The sequence below is a fragment of the Diachasmimorpha longicaudata genome, chromosome 4, assembly GCF_034640455.1.
Source record: "Diachasmimorpha longicaudata isolate KC_UGA_2023 chromosome 4, iyDiaLong2, whole genome shotgun sequence".
NCBI lineage: Eukaryota > Metazoa > Arthropoda > Insecta > Hymenoptera > Braconidae > Diachasmimorpha > Diachasmimorpha longicaudata.
This window is the reverse complement of record NC_087228.1, coordinates 7,924,531-7,948,180: the sequence shown is the minus strand read 5'-3', so window position 1 is coordinate 7,948,180 and position 23,650 is coordinate 7,924,531. Positions and strand designations below refer to the sequence as shown.

The window sequence follows — 23,650 nt, the reverse complement described above, 5'->3', positions numbered from 1 at the left end:
GAAATAATAAATTGGGCTAAAATGCCTGGTGACTGTTGGAGGGAGTCATAATAAAAAGAAAAATTCGATATTTAGATTGGCTTTCACAGATATTTTGTTAATCTGTATCTTTTATTCATTCATAATTTAAGAAAATAAAAAAAATCGCTTCCAATATTTCCCATCGAATGTACGGATTTCGTCATTCTATTCTATAAAAAAATGAATACACCAGCTGACGCGACTGCTCTTTACGAAACAATCTTTACAAAATAAAACTAATCAAATAAAAATCCATGAGGATCAGCAATGTTAACAAAAATCTTCGCGTTAAATATGACTTTTATTATCATGTCACGTTCATTATACAAAATATAATCATTGTCTAAACCTAAACAAGACAACCTAGAGGGAAAGACGAATTGAATTAGAACCAAAATAAAATTGATTCGATAAATCATGATTAAATTCCCTAGCTCTCATCCCAGAGAGGTGTGCAGTCTCCACTGAGAGACATAGACCTGGGGCTTGAATTGGTCTGGGGTGTTCTGGGGGATTTACTCGAGGGTGTTCTAGATCTCTTTCCATCGTACCTCGGTGTGGTCTTAAGCCTAGCCCAGGCTTCAGCAGCTTTTTTCCAGTCCATGGCATCTTGAGCAGCAGTAGATATCTGGGCAGTGGGTCTGTGGGAGGGAGTAGACCGATGAGGTGGTGCTGGCTGTGTGAACTGATGATTTCTTGGTGTGGCATATGGGGTCATATAGGGTGTCTGTCCAGAGGGTGTGTACGGAGTATTTGGATAGACATAAGCAGCCCCAGCAGCACCAGGAGTGTGTGGAGGATAGTGAGGAGTCTGATTGGCAACTTGGGATAATGAATGAAGCATGTGGCTTGGAAGATTCTGGGCGACCCTGTGAATGGCCTCCTGATTCATGGCAACCCCTGGTGTCGTGTGGTAAGGCGTCCTAGATGTCTGAGCACCCCTGGGAGTGCTGGGTGTATTTTGTCCCGGTATCTGCTCCCTAAAGTGCTCTTTAAACCATCTGAACAGGTCATTGACTCTGCCAAACATCTGTCTCCTGTACTTGAAGCCTTCTGGAGTCACCTGAACATACTCATGAACCACTTTGTCCCTGGGTAAGTAAGACAGGAGAAAAGTTCCTGGGCACTTCTTGACTGCTGACACGATGTAAGGAATTCCCCCAGGATTCTCCTTCTTCTGTCCCTTGAGAATCTCATCAGCCTTATCCTTCAGCCCATTCACTCCTGGTTTATAGTACTTGAAGTCCAGTAGTTCTGAAGCATAAGCTGCCATGGGGTTTACATGCCTCGCAATTATTTCATCCAAATCCTCGAATTCCTCAGACGCTATCCACAGACTCTTTCCCAAGGAGAACTCATTTGCCTTGCCTTCCTCCTTAACGTCTATGTGCTGATAGATGTCGTCAGTCACCTTCCACGTGACAGTCAGGTGATCTGAGCCCTGTCTACTAGGTCTTATGATCGCCTCCCCCTGCTTCATCGTCCTCATGATTTTCTCAGCCTCTGAATAACTGATATTATGGAATGATGGATGGACAATGACTCGTTTCACGTAGGTCTGTGTCTGCTTGACTTTTTTCGTTTCATCCTCGACCTTCATGTCCTTCAATTCAGCCTCATTATCGTAGAAGGGATCCTTCTGTGGCCTCCACTCGTGATTTTTATCAGCGAGATCACTGCTCTTACTGGTACACTCGACACTGAATCTGTCAACTTCAATTTTAATGACTCGGCAGTTGACAGTCTGTCCCATGGCAACTCGCTCCTCAGGATCAGCTACGTGTTTATCAGAAAGATTTTTAATGTGAATGTAACCAGAGATCCCATTGTCCAGACGCAGCTTGATACCAGTAGCCTTTCCAGGACATGCCCCAGCATCAAAATGATTCCAGACTTCAGACAATTCTGGAAAGTCATTTTTGAGGCAGAAGGGACACTGCCAAAGACCAGTCTCGTCGTTCCTCACTGGATTCGCCTGATCCAGCTGCTCACCCTGGGGTTTTCTCCGGCTAATTCCTGTGACTATCGCCTCAATCCTCTTTCCAATGTAAAATGTTTCTGGGGTCTCCTTTGTCAGAATATCGAAGAGCTTCTCGGGACTTGGAGATTGATACGGTGTCCTCAGGTCTTTGTATCTACAGTTGAGCTCTGCTCTGATGTCATAAAGTGTCACACATTTATTACCGAAACCTTGCCTTTCGAGCTCCTCGGCAAAGGCATCCAGATCGAGATCCTTGAGCCTCTCCGGAGACTCGAGAATTTCGTCAACTGCTCCTGCAGGATTGGCGTCCTCATCGTCGTACTCCAGTGCGTCCACCGCCATTTTTCTCGCCCACTCATACGTCTCAGGGTGAACCCTTGAGCCGTCTAGCACCTCGACGTAAGCCTCTGTACTGTCTCCAAGACTGTTTGTATCTATCTTTATAAATCCTGCACAGTTGATGAAGACCTTGGGACCCATGTGACAGGCAGTTACCAACTGTGTTCTGTTCTCCAACCTTTGGTTAGTCTGTTTGAGCGTTTTTATGAGTGCTTGACCCTTCCTTGGACCCAGTCCACAGACAAATTGCACTAGATTGCCAGCGTACGCTTGCTGCACTGCCTTATTCACATCAACACCAACTTCGTTGACTCTGTTGACAAATTCTAGGTAAATGTTCTCCAATAGTTCCTCTTTTGGCAGTTGATCCTGAAGATTATGATACTTGAGACAGAGGATTTCGTCGTCAGCAGTGCATAGCTGGGAGAACTCAACGAGTGGATCCTGGAGACGTCGAGCAAGGGATATGGCTTCTCGAAGAAGACTAGGATAGTCCCTGAATTCGGCAGTTCCTTTGTTGCTGTTGGCATAGATCTTGGCTAGATCATTGTCCCCCACTTCCACACTTATCGCTGGGAACTGTTCCTCCTCAATAAGACCTGTTATACATTCCTTGATGTCACTGACAACCATCAAAGTTTCTCTGGACTCTCCACCAACGACCACAACATGCGGCTTCTTTGTAGCTATAAAATTACGAATGGCCAACAAATCTGCCTCCTTCATGACCTTGTCCTCTTTTCTGAAACTGTTCTTTCGTTTCAGAAGGTGGGGCAGACGTAAGTAGTCCGTGCATTCACCATCCGGAGCAATGAGACAGGCGAAGGCAGCTTGAGAGTAATCAGGTACGTACGAGACTCCCATTACTCTCAGCCCCTTGCTCGTGTCCCACTCATCGTCCTCCTCTTCAGGAAATGAACAGGTGAATGGAGCGACTTTAATCCAATTGTACATTTTTCGACAGCATGCTCTCATCACCGACTCCTTCCCTTCAGAAATAAGATTGGCACGAAGCTCCTTCTTCAGAGCAGGTATCACCATCTCATTCAGCGCCATCTCAACACTTCCAACTCGAATGTTATTCCAGTCCTGAACATTTTTACTAAACTCATCTCTGATATACAACTGCTTCATCTCGTCCACATAATTACTACTAGTATTTCCTTCGATGGTGTTGCTCATCGTGAGAGTAACAAGTTTATCCTCCTCAGCCATCACCAGTCGCAGGAACTGATCGCCCACCAGGTCGCGAACTGGCTTGTCCTTGAGGTACTTCATGGTGTAGATGGGATGAGTTTCATCGATCATCTTGATACCTATCTTGGTCGGTGTGACACTGATTTTCGCCCTCTCCATGTACATCTCCCTTACGCACTTTTTCACCAAGGGCTCTCGAGCCAGCTGAATGGCGACCATCAGCTTGACAGCCTTGAGTACCTCCTCAGGATTCTTGAATTGTGGTCCAACAAAATCTTGTCCAACAACAAGTGGCTCAATGGGCTCCTGATCCACCTCGTGACGTTGATAATTATCTCGCAAATTCTCAGCAAAGTGTTCAGGTGTTAAGCCAAACTTTTTCGCAAATGTATCGAGACCTGCTTTTCTGCAGATAGCATAGGGGCCTGTTCGAACAGCGTGTTTGAGGTTCTCGTCGTTTTCTAGCTCCTCTTCGATCTCTATATCCTCCTCTGGTGGTGGATCCTCACCGTTCTCCTCAGCCTCTAGTAGCTTGTGCTTGCGTTCAGCAATCTTCGCCTGACGTTTAGCCTCCTTCTCCTTTACCCTTACAGCCTCTTGCATAGCTGGAATATCGTGGGAGTAGTACAGCATGAAGTGCTGATGGACATCATTCAATTCTTCACTCGTCTGCACGTTCTTCAACCGCTCTATGTCCTCGTCCTTGATGATACGTACAGAGTCAGGAAGGGGTGCGTCTGGATCTTTCATCAACAGCTCCAACTGGTGGTTCCTCATCTTCTCGAATAGGGTCAAAAGATTTTCCTTGCGTTGACGAAGCTGGCACCATTTGGCGTCAAATTTGTACACCTTCCACAGATCGTTGATATTCAATTCCGGAAGAACGTATTCCTTTCTGTAGAAAGAGATGAAGGGCACCTCGAAGTGCTGGACTCTCATGAAGTCCAGGGCCTTCTTGATTTTCCCAACTGTCTGTGGGCCCTTTCTCGCACGATCCTTAGCCTCGGCATTCAGGTGGGCATCCTGAACGGATATTGTTGGCTTGCAAAAAGCTTGTTTGTAAATCCACTCAGCCTCTTGCTCCAACTCGTCCGATCCCTCTGGTACCGATGTCACTGGCATCGAGCGCAGTTGCATTCGTTCCGGAATGTCTGTAATTCTTATCTCATTGTCCATATCTGTGAAATGGCCACGCTTGAGTTCGCTCGGCTCGTAGATCTCGAAAATGCTCTTTTTCGTTGGTTTTTTCTTGGGGGTTTTCTTAGGGCGCCTGGGACGTTCGCCCTCGCCGTCATCCTCGACGTACTCATCCTCTTCCTCCTCTTCCTCTTCTTCGTAGCCAGCATCGTCGTATTTCCCAAACTCATCGTAGTCGAAGTCCACGCCGAAAATGTCCTGGGCTTCTTGGAGGGCTGCGTCGGAGAAAATGGGCTTCTTTTTTCGTCGGCGCTCGGCTATTGGGCGACCCTCATCGTCCACAATGAAGTCATCGGCATCCGAATACTCACCCTCACTACCCTCCTCATCGAAGGTCTCGGGCTCCTGTCGGTGACTTCTCTCGCTGCGCCGTTCATCCTCCTGTTGGTAATAAATGCCTTTTCTTCTCAACGTGCAGCAAAATATTTTTGAATACTTTATTCTAATCCCATTAGATATTGAATCATATGCTGATAATGAGCGAGCCTAAGAGTGAAAATTACATGTCTCCGGAGTCGTATCAAGTGTGCAGAACAAGCTCTACCTACCACTAGTGCATCCCTCTCCTTAACACGACAGCAGAAACGAATAAGTATATTTAGAAACCAAACATCAATTGGAATGTCCATCTAACTTTTTTTTTACTCACATCCCCAGATCCCCCTTCGAACAGCTCATTAGCGATGGCGTCCCTCTCTTCTCCAGGATGATGCTCCTCCTCATCATCAGACTCTCGATCTTGCACTCGTTTTAGCCTTTTGAATCGTTTCTAAGTCACACAAGATTTTCACGAACTTATACTCCATGTTGTATGGTAGACAAACGAGGTAGTCATTAAGGGGTTAAACAAACTCTTAATTATCCTTAAGAAATTTATAATCTTATTATTTATTGTTTCACAAAGTAGTCGAGAATTGATTTTGGGCAGAGTCAATAATTAAGAAATAATATTCATCAATTGTTTTTCGCCTGGGCTTGTGAAAAAAGGCAACAGCTGTATTTTCTTAGATAAAGATTATGCCATTTCCTTGAGTCATTAGAAATCCAAAAAAGTCTCAGACAAATCTGCGACTGACGGTCGAATTCTTCTAGATTCATGAATTTCGAAAAATAAAAGTATAAATAAACAAATCATCAGGTACTCACCCTCTCAACAGTAATTCCCAGATTTTCCTCAATGAGATCATAATCATCGTCCTCAAGTCGATCATCAAAGTCTTCATCATCACTCTTCTTACGTTTTTTTCCTTCTGAGCCATCACTGTCTTCCCCCTCACTCTCATCAATGGGTCTGTCATCAATAAGATCCTTCAATTCCTCCCTAATCCGATCTTCGTCATCCTCATCGTCCTCATCGCTCTCCTCCATAGCCTTAACCTTTTTCAGTTTCTTTCTCTCATTGTGATCCAACTCTTGCTCTTCCTAAGCCCCAAATCCACGGAATTAATTAATGGACATACAGAGAATAGTGACATTTCTGATGAGATGAATAGAAAAAACATTTACCTCACTCTCCTCGGCCTCCGAATCCAGGAAATCAGCCATTATTTACTCCTAATGGTCTCTGCAACAAACAAGTAGCACAGTGGATTCTTCATTCCATCATTCCAATGTTAGTGACTGATAATCCGTTGAAACTCACCCTTAAGGGCTTAACTACGAACTGCAGCAATATTTATTACGTTGTTATTCACTTTTTGCTGATAACGTTAATTTATAAGAAAATTAATTGCACGTTCACTAATTCAGCGAACTGCAGTGGTCAAAAATGGCCGAAGTAAGGCACACGCCATTGCTTTTACAAAGAACAATTTGTCGTTGCATCCGACAGAGGGCGTAGCTATGTAATTTTGCTCAGGGAATCGGTAATGCGGTAAGGCATTATTACAAAGAACGTGCTTAACTGGACGGGAGGTTTTTGGCTCTAGTAGGCCCAGGAGCCGATAAAAACGCGAAAAAGGAAAAAATCCACTTTAGAATATTCCTGGAGCCCTACAAGAATCACAAATGGGCTGCCGCGAATAGTGTGCCACCTGCCACGTACTCTGTGGTTATGCCTTACTAACAGGCACATCCACCATCGTAGTTCATGCGCCACCGCTACGAAATTTTGCGGTTGAAGCTATTCCATAAGCGTCAGCAATTTTCCCGATAATTAGTAGTATACTTACATACCATTCATAACCTCAATTTGTAGTTTAAAAATTTCTACACTACCACACCATTTTTATTGCTCGCCAAGATTTGACGTTTTCAAAAACAACAGTAAGTTTTAATTTATTAAATAACGATTTTGCATTAAGGCTCCCTAGACAAACCGCCATGTTTCCCCGACTTCAGGGGGATTAAAAAAAATAGTCATTAGTTTGGTGGGAGTCTCCACCAATTGAGAATTTATTAATCAATTCTGTAGTCCAATTTAATAAATGAGGTTCCTTCTTTTTACAATTGTTACTTACTAAAAATGACAGTAAATGAAAAGTATACCTTGATATCACATTACATGACTCAATCAACACTGAATTTCTTCTGAGTGCTAACAAGCACTGAATTTCTTAAAAGTATCTGTATAACTGGAGAGGAACACAGGCTTTGGTTTCATTCTCACTTCCAACTCATCGATAAATCACGTCTATTTGGATTTATTGTTTGTAACCGCTGCGTAATCCACGGGCAATCTCTTCGATGTTACTTCCCTTGGTCTCAGGAACGAAGGCCACAATGAAGACAAAGTAGCATATACACAGTCCAACGTTAATTAAAGCTGCTGTATATGCTGGGATGTCGATGAGGCTGGTAAGCCCCACGAGAAGAAAAAGCACAATCCAGGAGATGGTGACAGACCACATGTAGCCCAATGACAGGACTGCTCGTGGGAATACTTCGGTGGCAATGACCGATGGCAGTGTACCAATACCAGCATAGTAAGCAATTATGGACAGAATTGCTAAAGGAATCAAAATCCACACTGATGCGTGCAAGTTGTAAGGGAGCAATGCAATTGTAACATAAGCTACAAAATAAATGATCGTTCCAATGCACGACACGAACAGCAACTGTCGGCGTCCTCCCCAGCGCATTAGGATTGACGATGCAATCGATCCGAGGATTTGACACGTTAAAAAAATTATCACAGGAATCACTCTCACTTTGTCAGCTGTTATAAGCCCGTGCATGTGCATCCAAATATGCAGCTAAATAAAAAATCAACTCATTAATTGCTCAATTTGCTAGTCAATATATTAAATAATTAACGGGTCAATTACTGTAGCAATCAATTGATTGGGTCATTCGTTGTTTAGTTAATATAGTCATGAATTGACTGTTGTAATTTATAAGAAACACATTTGCGGATAAGTAGAAACGTCTTTCTTTTATGGAAACATTTATCTTACCGCGGTTATCACTTGCCAGACCGATTGTCCACAGAGCAGACCACAAGCTGCGATAAAACCGCGACGTTTTCCTGGGTCTTTGAAGAATTTCCCGAAACAATATGATTTTGAACTGACCATCATTTGGCCATTTTCCCTCATACGAGATAGTTCATAAGTGACACAGGCTTGATTATTGCCTCTCAGTTGCATCAAGGACCTGTTGCATCAGAGAAATGATTTATGAATTAATAGACACTGAAATTTAATTGAACATACAGAAGAACAAATGCCTAAAATAAAAACTACTCACTTCGTAGTGTCTTCTATTCCAGAAGTCCCGTACAAGTAGATCGGCGTTTCGGGCATAAATGCGAACCCCAATCCCAAGAACAAGGGAAAGAACATGACAATGTACGCAGAGTCCCGAAATGCCCGTTTATAAGTAATTAGATAAGCACTTGCCAATCCAATGGTCATGAATATAGCACGAACTGTGCCAAGTCCCCCTCGTATGCCATCGCAGGATATCTCAGCCACATAAATCGGTACCGTGAAGAGACACAGGGCACTTCCAACTCCTCCGAGGGCGAAGGCGATGGTCAGGAGGACCAGGGTGTTCTCCACAACGGAGAGCAGGACGCAACAGAGGGTGAGAGGAATCGCTGCTATGCAGAGGGTGAATTTACGGCCGTAGAGTTCACAGGAAAAACGGGCAATGGGAAAGCCGAGGAGCATTGAGAAAGGGGCTACCACTTGGAAGCTGATGTTATTCTGGGGCCTCAATATCAAGCCAAGTTGATCGTAAGTGCTCACCAGAGTTGCTAGCAAGACGACGGCCATAAAGGTGTACATATTGGCTGGAATTTAATATTTGTAGAGGTCATTAATATATAGGGGGAGAAATTCCTGAGGAAAATCTACGTCTGTAAAAATTATCCAGAAATTCCAAATTTTCCCGAAATTTTACCTTAACAGGTTGCAATTTTTTTTAAGCAAGAGGTTGTGACCAAGTTCACCAGATGTTCCAAATTAACTCTGTAATTTATTTCACGAAACTCACCCATGACAGTGGCAATCAGCTGCCTCGTTTTCCCCGCATTTTTGTTGACATTGTACCTTGCTTCTTCGATTTCCATTTTTGAATCGATTTTTCAAGACAATATTAATGTCCCAATCACTTCCGTTTGGAATTTCTTTCTCGGGATCTTCCGAACTTCTGCTGGCGATGCATTTGAAGAGCTAATGATGATGTTAACGATTCCGTGGTCAATATAACTGATTGGACTCGAGGTATTCGATAATCACTGTTCGATATACTGTTGATGAACTGAGTTCGATGAGTTCTATTGAACGCACCGCGCAGGAGGTTTTCGTCCCTTTCAGGAGCGACCGCTAAAATGCGACAGCGATGGAATTTTGTTTCTATTGAGAATTTTTATTTTGAGGAAAAATTGTAACGTGATTGCGGAACATCCACGATGACCGTGAGGCGATGGTTTTCCTCATGACGCATATCTAATTCTTCTACGCGCAAAGAAATATAAGTTTTCCTAGTCAATCGAGGCCTACCTTTTCCCTGTGATCGCCATCTTAATTGATTTATTCAAATTTATAAAATTAGGAATGATCACATGGGGTAATTGTGGATGAGATCACAGATAAAAAAACGAATGTCTAAATTTCCCACAACTTTTGCAACGATTTTGCTGACCGTAAACACTTCTGAATAAAATCAAAGTCACTTCAATTAATTTATTGTCTTTCAGTATTCAAAGATACCTTAAAGTCATGTGTCATTTTGCTAGCTATTTAAAACAGTGCAACGATAATAGACAGAAGATAAATAAATAAATTAATAATTTGAATTGTAGCAACGAGCGATTCTGCTAGTACTACTATGTAAGTACTATACACCCGTGATTATTGATATACTCAAAATAAAGGAGACCGGTATTACGCCAGTAGAAGAATGCAAACAGTATCAACAAATGCCACCACTGATGGGAAGACCCGACGTAGTCAACAGCACCTGTTTAGGGAATAATGAAAATAAGTCCATGACTACATCGAAAAAAAATTGTCCAATATTTGTTTCCTTCAAAGTGTTTATGTCTGAAAAGTGTATTTTTTCGTTCCGTCACTCCCAAGCGAAGATTACTTAAGTGGAATCATCTCATGATTATTTACTGTTCCTATATTTTTAATTTGTTATATTAATTCATTGTAATGGCGTTTGATCGTGACAAAAATTGAATCAGGAATGACGTTGATATTTTTCTTTGGACGTGAAATGCACAATTACCTGGAAAGAACCGTTCAGGTATCTTAGTCTCGAAGAGGAAAAATGCCAGTGAAGTTATAGCGTACATGCCCATTATCCTGGGAAACAACTGCTGTACCATGGGATGCTGTAATCCACCCATGACTATGATTCCATGAAGCGTCGGTAGAATCCCATAGGCTGCCCAGCCGAAGAGAACTGATATCTTGACGTTAGGACTGAAGTTGTATTGAGGAATTTGCAGTACGATTGCGATTGTGAAAATTAGGAGAACTGTGATCAAGTAGAAAAATCGATGATACTGAAATTGAATCGATGAATTGATTGATTAACAGTTTTCATCTCAGAGAGACGATGTATCAAGTATTTACACAAATAAATAGAATTGAGCATGTCCTGGAACCAATTTACTTCTAAAGAAATTGGTACCTCGTAACACGTGAAAGCGAAATATATTCCCGAGAGATAAATAGCTAATAGACTCAAGGAGATGCCAAACATGTCGACAGCTAGCAGGCAGTCGTAGATTTTGTCATTTCTGCAGGAGAAGATGTGATAAATTGTTGAACTAATCAGGGCAATCTGTGAATAAAATTTTACGATCAATTAAAATTAATAAATTAGTAAATTAATAGGATCCTCGTGGTAAATGCGATTTTACCTGGAAATTTATGCTCGCGAATAGGCCTATAGCTTTTTGTAGATATGACGCGTCTGTAAAGTAGACGTCATAGCATGCCAATACGAAAAAAAAAATAAAACCTAAGACATGACTCCAAATATTGACAGTTTCATTTGTCCACCAAAAAACACTGAAAACGATTAATTAATAACCCATTCAGCACATTTTTTCTCGATGTATTTTTTTCGAATATTCGTACTTTTTTTGTGTCAAATAAATTAAATAAATTAACTAATTAATCCCACGAACCTTTCCACACACAATTTTTTCGTTTTACATCCCCTGTATCCATTCAAAATATACGGATTATGTCTTAGATAATTCGGGGCCTCTTCGATTGTGAGAATTCGCCTCATTTCCTTCTCCTTCTCCTTTTCCAGGGCGTCATCATGCAGTAGACCTTCATCAGATTTTTTTCTATAATTTCTCCCCTGGAAATAAATACCCCAGTAATTAACAAAACACCACAGATTGTCAAAAAAGACGAAGTTTCATTCGTGACTCACGTGATTTACGGTTGAATTTCTCAGTTGATCTGTCAGCCGCGATGCAATTCCAATCTTCCTCGTCATCCTTCAATTAGTTATACAATCAATTTTGCAGATTGTTATTAACATTCGTAAGACGGCATTGAGTTACGATCGACCCCTCGACATTTCAGTTAAACAGCAATAGTCGGTTTTCTTCAAGGAAAGCGCGCTTATCACTCCATGCATTATCATTTTTTCGATGCAGTAACTCGACAACAGTCGACATAGTGATGCATTCATACAGCAAGTTTGCACGTAATAGTAGGGGATAGGAGAGGGGGGAAGTTAATTGCTGGGTTTCCGTGTTTTCACGATAGTGGGAAAATTTCACGTCTAACAACTATTTCGTAGGTGCGCTGGGTGACTTCGCAGTCTTTAGATATTTATGGAATCAATCCGTTTAAAGTCAATGTTTGAATGCCTATTAACACGGTGAATAATGTAGGGGTCTATTACCGATAAGGCAGAGACAATTTTGAAGAGAATTGCAGGAGTTATGCAAAATTTTTTAAGATATCTTAAAAAGTTTAATGGGAAAGGCTGAAATTTTTTGCGGAATTTCTATTTTCACGAACCCAACGTTCAATTAGAACTTCCGAAGGGCATCGGCGGACCTAAAGCACCAGTTTTACGTACAGTGTGCGCAAAATGAATTTTACGGAATTTGATCTGGGACTTGACGGATGTTGAGTGGAAAAAAAATGATTCCATTTGTCTAAATGGGTGGGAACTTCGCTGATGAATCGGTATTCGATCTGAAGAAACATTTATCAACCGCACCTGCGGAAAGGCATGTCATCGTATAGTAATATAATCTATAATACCCTTCATCCTAAAAATACTCGCCAAAGTCACCATTATCTTGTTTCAATTGTAATGATGACTGATTGGAACTGGAAAGATGATGAAGCTGAAAAATTAATGTTTAATCGAAAATTGACGGCTTCTCCTCGTGACGAAGCAGTTCCAGTGTTATTAAGTGTTATAGTGAGCAGTGAGTTGAAAATTATAATCACTTCAAACCCAACTTCACTGTACAGTTACATCACTTCTCCTGTGATTCATCTGATCATAAGTATTTTATGAGTGAGCTCTAGACAGAAAAGCGAAGACTTTCTGCTTTAGGGCGGAAAAATATCTATTCCTTCGTTACTATAGAAGAGATCTCCATTAATTGTCTAATCTGTCGATCCATCGGGGAATTAATTTTAAAAAATCATCTCTCTTTCAATTTTGTAATTTTTTCCAGATTTTTTTGAAGGTGCGTTGTTTTTCGACTTGTTGAGTCGGTTTAAGTATAACCCGATGATAATTAGTATTTGAAAAAAATCGGGAGGATCTTCTTGAGGTAGATTAGTGGTGTGAAAAATCGTGGACCAAATCGGAGAGGTCCAGGTCATGGATTACCCCGATTTCGACTGGCAGATCGAGCCCATCCTCACTGTAGAATCCAGCGATTTCTCTTTGTAATCAGTGAGAAAAAAATTGCGCAGATTGTTATGGCAATTGTATCTTCTCATTCGCTGCAGTAACTGTTAATCCGTTCCTGCTTCCACTTTATCAACACAGAGAGGGGATATTATACGTGGGAGTGATATATACAAACGACGCGGCAAGAGTACACCAGTATGAAATGATAATTCAGCAAGTGTCACACACAAACTGATACAATGGAAACATTGTGGATTACCGTTGTCAGTCTCTCGCTGATAGTTGGTTATAAAATATTCCAAAAAATTTATAACTACTATCTATGGCGGCGAAGAATCAACGAAATGCCGGGCCCCCAAGCACGGTTCCCAATTATCGGTGTGTCGTGGGAAATTATTAATCTCAGGGAAGAAGGTAAATTGATCTATTTATGCATCACATCTTTCAACGATGATTAACGCGACATTTTGAAAAATATTAACTATTATTACGCATTCCGTTGCTTCACTGTGGTACGGAAATTAGATCGCCTCCGATGGTTTCACAAAATATCAAGTCGTTACGAAAATGGAATTTTCAAAATATGGATTGGAGTTGATCCATTGGTCCATATCACAACACCTGAATACGCTGAGGTAATTATGTTATGTTTATTAATAATGCGATGTGATGAGTTAGCATTTTGACCCTCTTGGAGGCAACAGTTCAGTTCAGCAGTTCAGTTTTCAATAATTTCGTAGGAAACTCCAAAATTCCATCACTCATTTTTTTATGAATAAATTATCACCATTTTAGACACGAGTTCCCTTCTTTCCTTAGAGTACGACATCAAGTTATTTAAATAATTTTTTTAGACAAAATTTCAGCTTCTGATAATGCTATCAATAATGACTTCATCTTTCAACATTTTCAGATCATTCTCCGGAGTACAAAACATATCGACAAATCGATGGTGTATGAATACATAGAGCCATGGTTGGGAAAAGGTTTATTGACATCATCAGGTAGATAAAAATTAATATCCAACTTGTTATGTTGCTGACTGACTGGCTCCACAATTATCAAGATTCAATATTAAACGAGATATGAGAGATTAATTTCTCATTATCTGTCATTTTTCATCTGACACGTTGAAGCATCACACGAAAATTCTTCAAAATTGCCCCTATTTCAGGAGAAAAATGGTTTCACGATCGAAAATTGATAACACCGGCTTTTCATTTTGGTATTCTTGAGGATTTCGCTGAGGTGATTGTAGAAAAAGCTGCAATATTAAATAAACGGTTGAGGGAGCAGGTACAATTGCATGGTCAGGAGCCATTCGATGTATTCAATATGACTGGGAAATGTGCACTGGATATTATCTGTGGTGACTCGAAGTTTATTTTTTTATACTGTCTAGATGTAATCAAATGATGACGGATAAAGTTTATTTTAGAAACTGCAATGGGTGTGAACGTCGATGCCCAGAGCCAGGTTGAGAATGAATACAGTCGAGCTGTTGAATGGTATGTTAAAAATTACGACAAATTTAACTCTCAATATGACAATAGCAACTAAATTTCGATACAAATTATTTTATGGAGAAGACAAGACTTGTCTGAAAACTTGTTGAAACCACTAAAAGAAGAGAATACCAGGAATACTAATATAAACCATTGAAATAAAATAATAAAAATAATATTTTATTCTCTATAATAACTATATTTATTCATTTTAATACAATTGTGGCCTTTTTTCCAGTATATCAAAAAACGTGGTGAATCGCATGATGCGGCCCTGGTTGAAACTAGACTGGATTTACTACCGGACAAAGGGGGGGAAACAATTCAAGGCAGCTATCGAAACAACGCATAGGAGAAGTACGCAGGTAATTATTTCTTCACAAATGCTGAGTTTATTCACAACGAGGATAAGCAAAAAAACTAGTAAAAATGATTATCCAAGTTTCCCACACTTTGATTTGCAAATACACGTCTGAATAATTAAGCGAATTAAAATGAAAAGGAATAAAAAATAATTAATTAATTGGAATTTGCCTGAACTGAACAAAATTGGAAGAGTAATTTAGCAGCTGGTAAATGATAGAAGAGGATGAATGAAACATTAAATTTTTGCTCACAGGTGATTGAGCAGAAAAGAGCTGAGAGACAAGAAAAGTCGACAATCGTTGGTGATAATCAGGATGCAAACGAAGAAATAAGTAATAGCTCGTAGAACAAATGGTGTTTATAATCTCCCTAAGTGTCCAGGAAACATCGATTAGTCCCAGTAATATAAGTGACCGATAGTTGATCGATAGTTTTAATTGTCACAGCAATTTAAAAGTCGATTATTCAAACGAGGGGTTGTTATGTCGATTATTGAAACTGTAGGTGTAACTGACGATTTCCGGGATTTTCATTTGAAAAGAAGGGGGGTAAAACGAATTAAGATGATCAGGATTGTCCTGTCACTTCTTTCAAAGTCTTCGGAAAATTATAATCATCGCATTATTATAGAAATAAATGAGTAATTATAAATACAAAAGTAGATGAAGATGTCGTTTGTTTCACAGAAACCAAGAAAAGGCGAGCATTCTTGGATTTATTGCTCGAGGCCAGCGAAAATACCGTAAGACCGTTAACTATCGAAGAAATACGAGAGCAAGTCAACACTTTTATGTTTGCGGTAAGTTATCAAGAGCAGATGATGAATTATATATTTTAAAATTACCACAGTTGATGAATAAGCTGTGGTAAAATTTGCAGGGTCATGACACAACAGGGGCACTCATGAGTTGGGCCTTATTCTGCATCGGAAATGATGAGAAAGTTCAGAGTAAAATTCATGAAGAGTTGGATGAGGTTTTCGGTGACTCGGATGAGCCAGTCACTACGAAACAAGTTCATCAGTTGAAATATCTGGACAGAGTTATAAAAGAAGTCCTGAGAATGTTTCCGAGTGCAACAGCTGTCAGCCGAAGTTTGTCTGAGGATTTACAAATGGGTATATTTGAATTTTTCAACATTTTTTTGTCGAAAATTTACAGTAGTGTTAGGCCTCATTTAATTTATGTTGTAATAACATCGACGATTGACTCAAAATAGCTCTGGGAATCATACAGTAAAATAAACATTCAAAATTTTAATGAAGTTATAATCAATTTTGGTATTAATTCTCATTTAAACAGGTCCCTATACGATACCCGCAGGATGTATACTGACGTTGCAAATTTATCACCTCCATCGTAATCCAAAGCACTGGCCAAACCCAACGCACTTCGATCCTGATCGGTTTCTGCCGGAAAATTCAACAAATCGACATCCGTATAGTTGGATACCTTTCAGTGGTGGTCCACGAAATTGTATTGGTCAGAAATTTGCCTTACTGGAGGCTAAAATTGTGCTGACCGAAATATTCCGAAAATGGAGGGTTGAGAGTCGCGATAATCATGATAATATTAAGTTATATACAGCGATTATATTGAGACCCTGTGATGGCATTTACATGAACTTTTATCCACGAAGTCGTTTGTAGCTATCTCATCCACGTGGGGCTCGAAAATTTAGATTTTTTCAAATGAATTTTGTGTAAACAATTTGGGAAAAATTGTGTAGTTAGAATTAACGAATGATATTTTATTATAAATGAGTAAACAATAGAAGTTGGTTGGGAGGAATTTTCTTAATGTGTTTAATAAAAATTCCTAAAACAATTTATAGACATATTATTAATTAAAAATAAATAGGTTATTGAATACATTATAACAATATCACGTAATAACCAACGCTCTTGGCATCCCTTCCAGGGTTCCAAATTATGAAAATACTCGATTTTCAACGCAAATACTTCAACAACAATTCAAGATAGACGTAGCAACAAATGTATGCGAAAGAATAAATGAGAATAAAATATCTACAAAATATTTTCGTTGAAATCCATTTCCATTTGGTTAACTGCAGTGATGGGGTGCAATTGCTACTGCTATTATTTAATATTAAATAAATGAACTCGTTGGATGGATGACAATGTCTGTTGACTGAGAGATGAATTGCAAACTTGATACTACATTTTACTACCGAGTTTCTCTCGTTCACTGCAATGTTTTCTGTCGAAGTCCGTAGTTCATGTAGGCGGTGAGCGGTTCTACAAAACATACATTTTCCGATTTATCGGCATAGAATGTCTGTTGAAACCAATCGGCCCGCTCTGTAATCAACCCCTGAGAACACGACTGATGGGCAAAAGAGTCTGAAAAGAACAAATTGGAAATTGGTCCATTGAAAAAAAAAAATGTGACAATGTTTCAGAGCATAAATAAGCGAAGAAAAATCGTATTTCATTATTTTCTATTTCGTAAGAACATTCGTTGAAAAATTCTGGGAAAGTATTTATGTCTTTGTAGGGAATAATTTATTTATCTTCCGTGATTTTTACAGTTTTTGAAATAGTAAAATATCTTCAGGGAATTACATACAAAAAGCAATCAAATTTCATTGAATTAGCAAAGTAATTACCTGAGTGACCATCAATGCCCTCATGTCATAATACCATATTGCTGGGACATCCATGATTCATCCTGTACTCCACGTAAAGCATGCCGGTGTTGTGCCAGTAATACAGTGCCAGTACCACAAGGACATGCCACCATTGATGAGAGGAGCCGATATAATCTACTGAGCCTGTTCATAACAAACATTTTCTATCAACACACGATCTTTCGTTATTTTCTAAACCGATTTAAAATTTTTTCAAGCTCCGGCAAAAGACGCAGCAGTCCGGGAAAGTAGGTACGGTCCGTTATGGGTCGGACAAGTGCCCGGGCAACTTAAAAAGGTCGTAAAAAACAATGATCTTAACTTGCAATAATTTTGATCCACTTACCAGGGAACCAACGCTCCGGAATTTTAGTGAGATAAATAGCAAATGCAACACCACTGATGACATACATTCCCAGAACCCTGGGCACTAGCATTTTAACCATGGGATTCTCCATGCCCCCCATGGTGATGCCCCAGTGCAATGTAGGAAGGACTCCATAGATTGCCCATCCGACGAACACCAGGAGTTTCACATTGCCATTGACCTCTAGGCTAGGTATCTGCAGTACCATCGCCAGGACGAATATCAGAAGGACTGTGATCAAGTAAAATTGCTGGAGATCCTGCGATCACAAACATCTCATGTCACAAACAGCGGATTTTTTTATTGTTGAACAAGAAGGTAATTAAATTCATGGCAATTGAAAATTTACAACTTTTAAGATGTTTTTTAATTCAAATGTTACCATGAGAGACATTATTTAGAAATATAAACAGAAAAGTATATTCTTATCTAGTAATTATGAAGAGAAAAATGGTTCTATTTAAAAATAAAAAATAAAAAATGTAAAGTAATTCTGTTTTCCACAATAAAATATTCGATTTAAGAGGCGAATCGTTCCCACACGATAGCGTTCTCCCAGAATAAAAATATCTCTCATAAATTAACTCCAAAATAAGATGTAAAACTGCAAAAGTCGTCTCAATGAATAAATAAATTTCATTTAATTCAGGAATAGTTATTTCAAACGGCAGGATTACTGCTAGAATGTCATCATTATGAGATGTTATTCGCCTCTTATTTCCGCATATCACCTCTTCCTCCCCCTCACCACCCCCTTATGTAATTCTTGAATATCCCCGATCCATATAATCTCCATCTTCTATCTAAAATAGACATTTTTATGTACACATTACCTTGTGGCACCAGAAAGCGTAATAAACCCCGGACATGTAAATCGCCAGTAGACTGAATGCAATACCGAACAAGTCATAACACAGAAAGCACCAGTAGTCCATCTCACTTCTGCAGGAGAATGTGTGGTACACAGACGATAAAATCATGCAGGCCTAATTAAAAAAGAGAAAGAATCACCATTACTTGATTACAGCTTTAATGATTCATGGGGTGAAAGAGAGAAAATTCACTGGGGAGTTACATGCGGTTTACGAACGAACCATAAAATATTTCATATATCTTTATAGCACATTTTCCCCGGGAGGGAAAGACAAAAAACTTTAACGAGCGGATAAATGATGTTTTTAGCGCGTGGGAGATTTACGACTTGAGCCAAAGGTAAAGGTTGCAATTACACCCGTTGAAAGTGTCATTGTCAAATTTGGGCGCAGGTATCTCTCGCAGATGTGCTGGAATATTTTCTTCATTAGTCCGTGAAGTTGATGAGGATATTTTGTGATTATTCACCTGAAAGCAGACGAGGAGAAGGGCCACGATGATTTTATCACCGAAAGGTGCGTGAATATTCAATAAACAGAGGTCGTAGAGGGTCAGCCCGAGGAAGAGCATCCAACCGAAGATGTGACTCCATATGTTGATGGTTTCATTGGTCCACCAGAAAATACTGAAGGAACAAAATGGAGATGAAGGAAAAAGAGACGGAATAATTGTATTTAAGGAGCATTACGAACCTTTCTATACATAATTTTGTAGTTAAATATCCCCGATATCCATGGAGGATGAAGGGATTGTGTGTGAGATACTCTGGAGCTTCTTCAATGGGCAGAAGACGCCGCATTCGTTCCTCATCTTCAAGGGTCACTTCTCCTTTAATTGGGGAGCCCGCTGGCTGTTTCGGTCTCACATGGGTCGCCTGAAATAATCAGAAGCCTCTTCATCACTTCGTCCTCGAAGCATTTATCGAATAATCGAACGTGAACTACTGTCAATCATAATAAAATTACCTCAACAAAATAAAATTCTAATTATGTTGGAAAGATTGTAAAATACTTGCAAATAGTACAGCCAGATAATACCCTAGTCCTGACACCTGTAATAAACTGATCTGAAAACCCAGATGAAGGTCGCGCCTTTTATCGCATTTCACTTGTCGCAAGTAGGTCAAATCGTTTTCTTTTTCATCACTGGGCATCAAACGAGATTAATGACTCCATTCATCAAAAGTACGAACGGAGCAAGAGCATTATTTGGAATTAGTATAAAATTGAGTTAGTAAATTCTTCCAATCGTCTCTTAACGATGGAAATCATTTTGAGTTGTCTAATGTGCATCGAAATGAGGAAAATTGCGTTACAGAGTCGTTGGCATGCACGGCACATCACGGAAATTGAGTGCTCGATCAACACTCATTGCATAACACCTTTTGACCCTCAAAAAGTAAATGTACACTGTCAGCACGTGGATTTACTGGGTCACGTGTTTCAAAATCACTGGGTCATGAAGACAATCGATTGGCTCGACAATTATTTAGATCGACTGAGAACCAAAGGATACAATTTTTAGATTGAAAATTAATTCATCGAGGACAATTTTTAGGTAATCAGAAGCACACTAATTATTCTTGTAGGCATTTTATTCATTTGTCAATCACTCCAGTAATTAAATGATGATTAATACTTGATAAAACATTTTCTAACAAATAAAAATTGCGAAGTGAAGTGGATGCTACATAAATGTGACATAATTACTCAGTGTTGACTAATTAAGTATCAGTCTGGAGTTGGAAGGAAGTCCCGATGTTAAACTACAGATATTAAGTGGGAATTCAATTGCAGGTAAATCACTGAAGTACTTGAATATCCCGAAGTGTTTTAAACACTAATAAAATGTTTCACAGAACACAGGGAAAGTTTCCAGCTGTAGCATAACTTTCTTGCGGTTTTCAAGTGATCCCATTGATTCACGATCCGATGACACTATTTCCGTCATTTTGTGCGGATTCTCATCGTGCAATTTACAACGAATTTTGCATTTCTGTGGTTTCAGAATGGCGAACGAAAAAGCGAGAGGGTTTCAATGGAGGAGGAATAAGGCCCCTGGTCTCTTGCTATTGGGATGCTGATAGGAAAGTAGGAAGTAGGTCACAACGGGACCTGCTTCTCATCTCACTGTGTCGTATCCATGACGCGGAATACATTCTCTCAATAATATCCAGTGAAATTCCCTTCTCATCCATCTTTAACTCGAGAGTTTCGTTGTTTTCGGCGATCATTGTTACGGTCACATTGACACAACGGATGATTATTTTTTACAATTTTTATTCCGTACTTTCGGAGAATGAGCATTAGAAATTGTTCGTAAATAACTGAAATTACTCCATAACCCGGAAAGTAACAGATGCGTGTCCAAGACGGGTTTAGTCTGATGGAAAAGAGTGAGTTGAAAATTGTGGAACTGTTGAAGGGGAATTTATTTCAATGATGTTTTCAAGTAATGATGGTGACGGCGGAGACGGGATTTTTTTTATTCGGTAAATTGGTGAGGAGCTGAGGATCGTAACAGTTGGGAAAATTATTCAGAAAAAATCTCTAAATTATCAGTTCTAGATTCGCTGAGAAAAAAATTAATAGGGAAACGCTGAGCATTTCTTCGGTACATTCTGTTCATTGTTTTGCCGATTTATTGAGCAACGCCAATAGAACGAGAAAGAAATTTTGATTTCTTCAGCGCATGCATATCGTCCAGATTTTTTAAAGCGCTGGCTGTATTTATTTCATTTTTTACTGGAAAATAATCTGGAGTATTCAGGTACTAAAATTCTAGCTGAAAAAAATCGCACGTAAAAAAGTGAAGGGGGGTTCACATCTGCGAATTTTCCTATCAAAATGTATTAAATATGAAGAATAATAAATTTTTATTGATTATCTTTCTATTGAATATATTAAGAAAATAATTTGCAACTTTTTGGTTACTCTATAACAAATTTTTGTGTACCCCCACGTCATTAATTGGACGGCTCCTTAATACCTTTACTACTGATTAAAATCCGATGAGGACTTGCGAAGTTAATGCTTCAATAGGTCTATAATGTCCCCTTTAAGAATAAGTCTCCACAAAATAATTTGTCGGAGTGATTGTTCAATTACCTTATTGTGAAATGGCTTTTTCTCCTCCGATTTATCCACATTATTATTATTTGTCGCTTGGGTGTCGTTTATTTCACTCGTGCCATCCTCGCTAATCTCCTCCACACCGGCCAGTAATTTCATCATTGATGCAGCTGTAGATCATTCAAAATGTTTAATTACTGATATCATCCTCATTATCTTTTTAATTTTATCAGATTGAGGAAATATTCTCAGTAGTTTTATGAAGCAATATTTTTGATAGGATGGGATTAAGTCCTAAAAACCCAGAGAGGAAGGAGAAAATAATTTTTGTTACCGTGCAATAGGACTTTTGAAAATTTACGACAATTTGGTTTCTAGAGTTGTCTGAATTACTCGTTCCGGATACACTTGCGAATACCCAACTCAACTCATTGCCGATCAGCTCATAAAGCAATTCAATCGTTAATGACTTTCACCCCTATCGCATCTCAGTCGCGTGTGGAAAATTTTTGTGAATCAGGAACTCGCGTATTTCCGGAGAAATACATAGTAATGAAACTGGACTTTAAGTTGGAATAAAAATAACTTTCTCTTTATTACAACCAGGAAATTAAGCTGATGGTACTTGAACTATGCGCAACATTAATTTTGACTGGAAATTGTGGCTGATTTTTGGAATTGAACGATTCGGTTTTGGGGAGATCGCCCTTGTGGCCCCATTTACCAGACCCGAAGAAGAGTCCGCATCACTCTCACACGAACCCACATCTCGCGTGGTATCATGTGAAAGTCCAGAGAAATGAAATTGTATTCTACCACATGACGAGAACCTCGGAGTGAACTTTGAACTTGAAATTAATGTGACCAGTCGTACTTGAATAATTCGCGGGTTCAAATGCTGTGTACGCAAAATCGAAAGAACACTCGTAAGTGAAAGAGAATTATGATTTTCGCACGAAAGGGGGACTCATTACGATGATAATTACTCTGTTTACATAACGTAGAGAAAATAAATTTGTTGTTCTCACGGCTCGATTGAATAGTTAGAATTCAATTATTACAAATGTAATTGTTTATGAATTGTTTACTTGACATTAATTGACACGGGAACTTATATTCTCGTTATAGTTATTTAAAGACGTTTTCAACAGATCAAAATTGCGGTTGATATTTGCTCTTGATAAATTAAAATAATAAAATAATGACAACTAACTGAAAGAAAACACAAAATGGAATGAGTTCGCGCGTTAGTTCTCCGCTCGCAATTTGAATGCTCCCGTAAATTAGATAAGCGAATGCACATGTGTATTCTCTCGTACACAGAAAATTAATTCAGACGACTGCGCTAATGTTTAAATAATTTTAAAAAATGATATCACATCCCGAATGACGTGATTTTCGATGGCACGATGCCATGAAAAATGGAGTGCAATTCTCATCAACTTGTAATTCATTTCTCGGGAATAAATTGCATCACTTACGTAAAAAATCCAACTCCCCAGAAATTGAAAAGTAAATGCACTAGAATGGTAACATGTCTTGCACGAGAACATGTACCCAAGCGACAACACTCGTCCCCACGTCACGGACAACTGCTGGTTCGTTGGAAAGAATACCCGTGTGTTTTCAATCAACTGACCCCACAAAACGTCCAAGAGTCCAAGTCCCCTCGAATTTTCCCCCACGTTCATCCTTTCGTCCAGTCTGCACGAACAGGTAGAGGGGACTTGCGTTATTACACTCTCACCAGTCCTATAAAATTCGCTAAACTGAAATTCTCGAA

General features: G+C 39.4%; 5 protein-coding genes across 6 annotated transcripts; 1 reads left to right on the top strand and 4 right to left on the bottom strand.

Annotated features, from left to right (window-relative positions):
* Nucleotides 1-70: 70 nt before the first annotated feature.
* Nucleotides 71-6,773, bottom strand: LOC135161618 (transcription elongation factor SPT6). 2 transcript variants are annotated; one of them, XM_064119334.1, is made up of 6 exons: nt 6,378-6,773; nt 6,242-6,299; nt 5,882-6,157; nt 5,385-5,504; nt 5,284-5,301; nt 71-5,116 (listed from the first exon to the last, which is right to left on the bottom strand). In XM_064119334.1, exons 2-6 carry the CDS (start codon nt 6,278-6,280, stop codon nt 452-454), a joined length of 5,118 nt encoding a protein of 1,705 aa, XP_063975404.1. In that variant the 5' UTR covers nt 6,281-6,299; nt 6,378-6,773; the 3' UTR covers nt 71-451. The 2 variants fall into 2 exon arrangements, with proteins under 2 accessions (XP_063975404.1, XP_063975405.1); XM_064119335.1 differs by lacking the exon at nt 5,284-5,301 and having other exon boundaries at nt 6,378-6,772.
* A 322-nt stretch (nt 6,774-7,095) lies between these two features.
* On the bottom strand, nt 7,096-9,699 carry LOC135161641 (proton myo-inositol cotransporter-like). The gene is made up of 4 exons (XM_064119389.1): nt 9,173-9,699; nt 8,423-8,969; nt 8,131-8,329; nt 7,096-7,929 (listed from the first exon to the last, which is right to left on the bottom strand). The coding sequence occupies exons 1-4, from the start codon at nt 9,246-9,248 to the stop codon at nt 7,378-7,380; spliced, it is 1,374 nt and encodes a 457-aa protein (XP_063975459.1). The 5' UTR covers nt 9,249-9,699; the 3' UTR covers nt 7,096-7,377.
* Nucleotides 9,700-9,850: 151 nt separating this feature from the next.
* On the bottom strand, nt 9,851-12,061 carry LOC135161649 (progestin and adipoQ receptor family member 3-like). Its single transcript, XM_064119409.1, has 6 exons — nt 11,582-12,061; nt 11,325-11,506; nt 11,055-11,205; nt 10,823-10,975; nt 10,415-10,694; nt 9,851-10,141 (listed from the first exon to the last, which is right to left on the bottom strand). Exons 1-6 carry the CDS (start codon nt 11,645-11,647, stop codon nt 10,008-10,010), a joined length of 966 nt encoding a protein of 321 aa, XP_063975479.1. The 5' UTR covers nt 11,648-12,061; the 3' UTR covers nt 9,851-10,007.
* An 814-nt stretch (nt 12,062-12,875) lies between these two features.
* Nucleotides 12,876-16,943, top strand: LOC135161636 (cytochrome P450 4C1-like). Its single transcript, XM_064119380.1, has 10 exons — nt 12,876-13,450; nt 13,562-13,671; nt 13,950-14,040; nt 14,211-14,405; nt 14,475-14,544; nt 14,780-14,906; nt 15,161-15,239; nt 15,594-15,706; nt 15,787-16,024; nt 16,209-16,943. The coding sequence occupies exons 1-10, from the start codon at nt 13,276-13,278 to the stop codon at nt 16,553-16,555; spliced, it is 1,545 nt and encodes a 514-aa protein (XP_063975450.1). The 5' UTR covers nt 12,876-13,275; the 3' UTR covers nt 16,556-16,943.
* On the bottom strand, nt 16,730-23,517 carry LOC135161648 (progestin and adipoQ receptor family member 3). The gene is made up of 8 exons (XM_064119408.1): nt 23,349-23,517; nt 21,904-22,037; nt 19,489-19,670; nt 19,265-19,421; nt 18,757-18,909; nt 17,903-18,182; nt 17,536-17,700; nt 16,730-17,269 (listed from the first exon to the last, which is right to left on the bottom strand). The coding sequence occupies exons 2-7, from the start codon at nt 22,027-22,029 to the stop codon at nt 17,561-17,563; spliced, it is 1,038 nt and encodes a 345-aa protein (XP_063975478.1). The 5' UTR covers nt 22,030-22,037; nt 23,349-23,517; the 3' UTR covers nt 16,730-17,269; nt 17,536-17,560.
* Nucleotides 23,518-23,650: the final 133 nt, after the last annotated feature.

Coding starts and splice junctions, on each gene's coding strand:
- LOC135161618 (XM_064119334.1), bottom strand. CDS start 6,280: ATGGCTGATTTCCTGGATTCGGAGGCCGAGGAGAGTGAG. Junction 6,158..6,241: donor CGGAGGCCGAGGAGAGTGAG/GTAAATGTTTTT, acceptor TTTGGGGCTTAG/GAAGAGCAAGAGTTGGATCA. Junction 5,505..5,881: donor TGGGAATTACTGTTGAGAGG/GTGAGTACCTGA, acceptor TGTGTGACTTAG/AAACGATTCAAAAGGCTAAA.
- LOC135161641 (XM_064119389.1), bottom strand. CDS start 9,248: ATGGAAATCGAAGAAGCAAGGTACAATGTCAACAAAAATGCGGGGAAA. Junction 8,970..9,172: donor GCTGATTGCCACTGTCATGG/GTGAGTTTCGTG, acceptor ATTAAATTCCAG/CCAATATGTACACCTTTATG. Junction 7,930..8,130: donor TCTGGCAAGTGATAACCGCG/GTAAGATAAATG, acceptor TTTTTTATTTAG/CTGCATATTTGGATGCACAT.
- LOC135161649 (XM_064119409.1), bottom strand. CDS start 11,647: ATGACGAGGAAGATTGGAATTGCATCGCGGCTGACAGATCAACTGAGA. Junction 11,507..11,581: donor GAAATTCAACCGTAAATCAC/GTGAGTCACGAA, acceptor ATTTATTTCCAG/GGGAGAAATTATAGAAAAAA. Junction 10,142..10,414: donor ACCTGAACGGTTCTTTCCAG/GTAATTGTGCAT, acceptor TTCCCTAAACAG/GTGCTGTTGACTACGTCGGG.
- LOC135161636 (XM_064119380.1), top strand. CDS start 13,276: ATGGAAACATTGTGGATTACCGTTGTCAGTCTCTCGCTGATAGTTGGT. Junction 14,545..14,779: donor TACAGTCGAGCTGTTGAATG/GTATGTTAAAAA, acceptor CCTTTTTTCCAG/TATATCAAAAAACGTGGTGA. Junction 15,707..15,786: donor TCAACACTTTTATGTTTGCG/GTAAGTTATCAA, acceptor TAAAATTTGCAG/GGTCATGACACAACAGGGGC.
- LOC135161648 (XM_064119408.1), bottom strand. CDS start 22,029: ATGATGAAATTACTGGCCGGTGTGGAGGAGATTAGCGAGGATGGCACG. Junction 19,422..19,488: donor ACAAAATTATGTATAGAAAG/GTTCGTAATGCT, acceptor TTGTTCCTTCAG/TATTTTCTGGTGGACCAATG. Junction 17,701..17,902: donor TCCGGAGCGTTGGTTCCCTG/GTAAGTGGATCA, acceptor TGTTATGAACAG/GCTCAGTAGATTATATCGGC.